Source organism: Elephantulus edwardii, unplaced genomic scaffold (assembly GCF_000299155.1).
Source record: "Elephantulus edwardii isolate Elephantulus edwardi_28Jun2011 unplaced genomic scaffold, EleEdw1.0 scaffold00242, whole genome shotgun sequence".
NCBI lineage: Eukaryota > Metazoa > Chordata > Mammalia > Macroscelidea > Macroscelididae > Elephantulus > Elephantulus edwardii.
The window spans coordinates 4,213,914-4,220,205 of record NW_006399992.1 but is presented as its reverse complement, the minus strand read 5'-3'; the positions used below and the strand labels follow the sequence as shown (position 1 = coordinate 4,220,205).

The window sequence follows — 6,292 nt, the reverse complement described above, 5'->3', positions numbered from 1 at the left end:
GCATATATTTGAATGATAGTGGTATTCACTGGACTTTCTTGTATGCATATAGATATTATCCTGTCACTGACAATATTGTACTTCAAGACAGATCTAGCAATGACTTTTTTAAACTATGAACACAACTCCATTTTTATATACTAAGATAAGACTTTTAAAGATCTGTCTCACATACTTTGGGCATGTCACCAAGAGGGACTAGTCCTTGAGAAGCACATCATGCGTGGAAGAGTAGAGGTTCAGCATAGGAGAAGAAGATCCTGGTGAGATGGATTGACATAGTGACTGTGCCAATGAGGTCAAGTGTCAGGGACAGTGAGGTTGACTCATGATAGGGGAAAGTTCAGAGCTTTGTTCATAGGGTTGCTATGAAACATAGTTGACTTGATGGCATATAATAACAACAAAGATAAGAAGCTTTGGTGGCCTTGTGGTAAGAAATTGTGCTGAAAATCCAAAGGCATGCAGTTCAAATCTGCTAGCTTCTCCATGAGAGAAAGGAAATCTCTTCCTGTGTGATCAACTGCCTCTAAAAACCCATTGGAAGGCCAGCTATGAATTGGTTCCAACACAAGGGTAGGTAACATAATAATGAGAGTACGACAAGGTTAACAGAGCTCTGGTGCCTAGTAGAAAGGAGTTGTGCTGCCAACCCAAAGGCAAGCGGTTCAAATTCACCACCTGCTTCATGGAGGAAGATGGGCAACTTTCTTCCATGTGATTTACAGTCACTGAAAATCTGCTACAGTGTTAGCTATAACATAGTTCTGACTCAACAGCACATAATAACCAGGATAAGATTTCTTCTCAGAGGTATTTATTGGGGGAAAGATGAAAAAGAAAAAAAGATGTGGTATGTGAATATCTCCCTCAATCACTTTTTGAAAACTAGATTCATGCCTATAATACTACTCTGCGTATCCTAATCATCTAGAATGCTTCTTATAAGAATGATAATTGGTTATGATTTGAGACAAAATACATAAAACTGCACTTTAAATTACTACCTGAAACATTTCAAAAGGCAGTTATGAGTTAGTTATTTTTATCTTATAAGGACTTGCAATTATACACAGCCAAGGGGTGGATGTTGTTGTTGTTATGTGCCATTGAGACACCTGCAACTCATAGTGACCTTATGTTCAACAGCCCTAAACCCTGCTTTATCCTTTGCCAATCATAGTGTCTCTGACACTCGTACACCTATTACCCCAGTCACTGAATCAATCCATCTCACTGAAAATCTTCTGCACTGTCCCTCCACCTTGCGGAGGATAACGTCCCTCTCCAAGGAGTGGATGTAGGATGGAGAAAAGTTACTGTTCACAGTATTTTTTATGGGAAAAGTTAAGCTTAGAAGCCAAAATCTTATTCAACTTGGGACTAAAATAATTCACTCCATTACATGGCTTAGTTTTCTTAATTTTTCTAACATAGAATAGTTTGACCAAGCAAATAATTTTAAATAAACGACAAAATGATTTAAGAATGTCAGATTTTATATGCTTCAAAAGAAGCCAATGCTGAAAATGTATGTTCTACTTTGAGTATATGCATTTTTTAAAAGAGTCTGAATTTGAGAGGAAAGAAAAGAATTTGTAAATATACAATTTAAAATCACATCAAGATTTATATGGAGCACAAGGGAATAAAATTACACTTACCTTCTGCACAGGAAGTGGACATTCAAGTTCTACCATCATTGTGTCAGTAGCACCAGGCTGATTCATCACAGTTAGGTTGTTCAAGACTTTTTCAGACGTATCTAACATATATAATAAAGATTTATTTTTTTAATAATAAAGATCTTTTATCGGGCCTGTTTATAATTTTCTTTTGCTTTTAGGTCAGAAACTGTGAAATCAAAGTGACTAATTCCTTGATCTTTTTTTAACCTGGCATATTTTAGTTGAGCACTACCAATGTCTACCAATCTCTACAGTGGAAAATTTGCGCAATCTCCTTCATGTGATTTACAGTCTCCAAAAACCCATAGCAGGTTCAACTTTGAGATGTTTCCATCTGGTTGGCAATGAGGATGTTTGAGTATTAAAAATTCTAGAGATAGATATCCTTTTAGTTAGCACTAGTACTTACAACAAACCATACCACTAATTGCTGTTGTCATTATGTGATGTAGAGTTGACTGCAACTTATAGCACAACCCTGTGAACAGCAGTGAAAACCATTTTTCCTTTTCCATTTTCAATACACTTAAGGCCATTGTTAAAAATCATCATGTCAGTCCCTCTTGTTGAGTGTCTTCCTCTCCTATATTGACTCTCTACTTTCAAATGAGTTGTGGGAGGATATCAAGGGTGTCAGCCAGGAAGAGAGCAAAGGGTCATGGCAAAGACAGAAGAGGAAGCGAAGACCAAAATTGATGTCACAAGAGACTCTGAAAATTGCACTGGAGCTCAGAGAAGCCAAAGCACAAGCAAGAATTGAAGATACTAAAGAGTTGAATAGAAGATTTGAAAAGGCAGCACGGGATGACAAAGCAAAATATTACAATGAAATGTGCAAGGAGTTTGAGTCAGAAAATCAAAAGGGGCGAACTCACTCAGCATTACTTAAGCTCAAGGAACTGAAGAACAAATTCAGACCTTGAGTTGCTATAATCAGGGTTGCTTTCGGCAGAATGTTAAATGATTCAGGAAGTATTAAAGAAGATGGAAAGAATACACTGAGTCACTGTATCGAAAGGAATTGGCAGACACAGAAGAATTTCGGGAAACAACATATGAGCAAGAGTCTATGGTGATGAAAGAAGAAATTCAGGCTGCTTTGAAGAAAATGGCAAAGAATAGGGCTCCAGGAATAGATGGTGTACCAATTGACATATTTCATCTAAGAGATGCTGCCCTTGTACATAGGGTCACTATGAGTTGCAAGCGACTCGATGGCACATAACAACAACAACAACTTTCAAAATATTATGCCCTTGTGATGTCCTCATCACTCTTCACAATATCCCCAAAGAAAAGTTTTTGAATGATAGAAGTGTCCAGCAGGTGTTGTTATGTGCCATTGAATCAAGTACAGCTCAGAGCAGCCATATAAACAACAAGTCTAAACCCTGTTTCCTATCATGTGCCATTCTCATCATCTTTGACACATGTGAGCCTATTGCTGCAGTGACTGTATCAATCCATCTCACTGGGATCTTCTCCTTCACCAATTCTCTGAGACCTTTCCATGCATGATGTTCCTCTCCAAAGAAGTGCCTCTCCTAGCAACACGTCCAAAATACGTGATACAGAGCTTCAAAATCTTTGCTGTGTGATTTGCAACCTCTGAAAACCCACTGTAGAGTCATTGATGAGGGTCAATTTGAATCAGTAGTGAATTGATGGCAATGGGGAGTCTCTTGTTTTACTTTATGGACTCCCCAAGAACAAATCTGTCTTAGAAAAACAGACATTCTCTGACAGAATTTGGGCATTTTATCAGGAGAGGGGTCAATTTGTGGAACAGGACATTATGCTGGGGACTGTAGAGAGCTGGTCATAGAGTAGAAGACCCTCAATAAAATGGATCGACACAATGATTTCAACAATGGGCTTATACATAGCAGAGATTGTGATAGGATAGGCAAGGTTTTGTTCTATCTTACAGTGTTTTTTACAGGGCTGCTCAAGTACAACTCAGAGCAGTACTTCAGTGGCCCTATAAACAGGAGATCTTTATCCTGTGCCATTCTCATCATCTGTGGCACATGTGAGCCTTTGCTTCGGTCACTGTATCAATCCATCTTATTAAAGCTCTTCATCTCTTTCACCAACCCTCCACCTTTCCAAGCATTATGTTCCTTTCCAAAGAATAGCCTCTCCTAGCAACATGCCCAAATTATGTGAGACTAAGCTTTGTTATCCTTGCCTCCAAAGAGCATCCTGTGTCTACCCTCTGAAGACATAGCTGTTTGTTCTTTTCTAGTCCATATTTAATACTCTTGTCCACAACTCAAAGGCATCATTTTTTCTTTTCTCATTGTCCAGTTTTCATTTGTTGTCCAATTTTCATTCATTGTCCAGTTTTCAGAAGCATAAAAAGTAATTGAAAAGACTGTGATCTGCATCACATGCACTTTTGTCTTCAAACTGACATCTTTGCTTTTCAGTTATTTGGGAAAGTTCCCCATAGCAGATTTTCCAGTTCAACACATCTCCTGATATCCTGACCGCAGGGGTTTGATCATGGTTCCAACTAACATGCAATCATTGACTACTTCAATCTTTTCTCCTTCTATCACAATCTTGATAGGTCCAGTGGTGAGGATTTATGTCTACTTGATGTTGAGATGCAATTCAGAATGAACGCTGTAATCTGATTTTCTGCAATTAGTGTTTCAAGTCCTTCTAACTTTCAGCAAGCATTGTTAGTGCCACCAGAGTCTGTAAATTTCATGTCATTGTCACATGCAAAACACTTTACTCTTATATGATCCCAAAGATCTTAAATCAACCAAATTCAAATTTCAACCTGAAGAAAGAAAAATTTCTCTTTGTGAATCTAGAATACAAATTAGCTCTTCCAAAGTCCAACAGTGACACAAGCATAATGTAGATACTTCCATTACCAATGGGAGAAACTGCACGGAAAGAAGAGATAATAGATATTAGCAAATCAAATTATATCAGAACAATTTACATTAGGTCTCAAGGGTTAAAAGTAATCCCCAAAAGCTAAGATTATCTGGTTATGTCCCAGCCCTCCAGAATCAGAGTGTGGGCCATGCTTTCTGGATTTTGTAGGGAGGTCACGGAGCCCTGGGCTTCTACTCTGACTCCGAGGTCCATTGGGACTGCAGCTCTGCTTCCTTTGCTTTAGGAGACGCCATTCTGCTAGTTGAATTGAGTGGTGAGAGCCCACTTCCTCAAACATGGCAGCCCCATTCCTTCAGCGTTGGGGAACAACACCATCTTAATGAAAGCAGCACACTCAGGAATCTAGTTGGCAGCTATCTAACTCGTTTAACTATATAGCAAGCTGTAAATCCCATCTTTTGGAATCCCAGAAGCCATGGCCTCCACACATGGGGACGTTAGAGTTTGCGAGATGAGGCAGCTCTGCTTCCTGTGCTCCTTGTTTTTGCTTCTTCTGCTTCCTGGTTCCACAAGAAGAGGCAAACTCACCTCTGCCCTGCTCCAGTGAAGTTTTTCCTCTACTAAGACATGCCCAGCGGCATCATACACTGATAGTAAACCTCAACAGTGACACCAAGCTCACTAGTTCTGGAGTCCAGTCAGTCCAGCTCCACCAAGTGCTTAAAGGCACACTTGTTTAGCCAAGAAGCCTCTTACCTGAAGGCACTCAACCCTCTTGCTCATGGCTTGGCTCCTAAGCCATTTTATGTTGATTTCTGTCTTTGCTTGGGTTTCCTAGTTACATTGCTCTTATTAGTTTTATATAATCTGGGCCTTCTCCAGAGCTAAAATTCTCCTTCCTCCTAAGACCTCACCAAAACTGCTGCTGACATGCATGCACACCCATGTTTATTGCAGCTTTGTTCACAATAGCAAAGAGTTGGAAACAACCTAAGTGCCCATCAACAAATGAATGGATAGAGAAATTGTCTATATTCGCACAATGGAATACTATGCTGCATTGAAAAACAAGGAATTCACGCAATATTATTCAAAATGGTTGACTCTGGAGAACACTATGCTAAGTGAAATATCCCAGTCACAAAAGGAGAAATATTGCATGGTGCCACTGTTGTAAAACAGGAATGACCTTGGGGTTGGGAAGAGACTGAGTAAGATGGGTTCAATAAGGTGTACTGCACTGAAACAGAGGAGGGAGAAAACTGTTTAAAAGAGATATGTGGTTAGGTATTTCTGTCATCGCAGGAGTCTATAGCGATGGCTACATGGTGGAGTGATCGTGGTTTGTAAAACAATGAAAGAATTCTGTGTGGGGGGGTGAGCCTTGGGAGGGGACAAATGTAGAACAACCAATGAATGGAAATTCAAAGCCTCTGTAAATTTTTACTGAAATTAATAACAAATTTAAATTTAAAAAAAGAATTAAATTAGAGTAAGGATGGCAATGGATTTATAACTGCTCACGCTAATAACACTATATCATGGCATGGAGGAGGAATATTGGAAATGTATCCACATTTACAACATTCCTCTTACCAAAACCATTTGTGGAAAATAGGAACTGCATTGGAACATGTATCTCTGGATTGGAAATGATGATGTTGTAAATATTTCTAGCCTTAAGCTTAAATGATTATAATGTTCAAAATTATTTGTTATACATTTGTTTAAATCTTTCCCTCTTT

General features: G+C 38.9%; 1 protein-coding gene across 1 annotated transcript in view; it reads right to left on the bottom strand.

The window, feature by feature from the left end:
- The window catches only part of LOC102864006 (bromodomain testis-specific protein-like), a gene marked incomplete at its 3' end in the record, with an annotated part of 66,280 nt that overhangs the window by 6,433 nt on the left and 53,555 nt on the right, over positions 1–6,292 (bottom strand). The window contains exon 5 of the mRNA XM_006898969.1: positions 1,665–1,765. Within this exon, the coding sequence (XP_006899031.1) occupies positions 1,665–1,765 (101 nt within the window). The remainder of the gene's footprint in view (positions 1–1,664; positions 1,766–6,292) is intronic.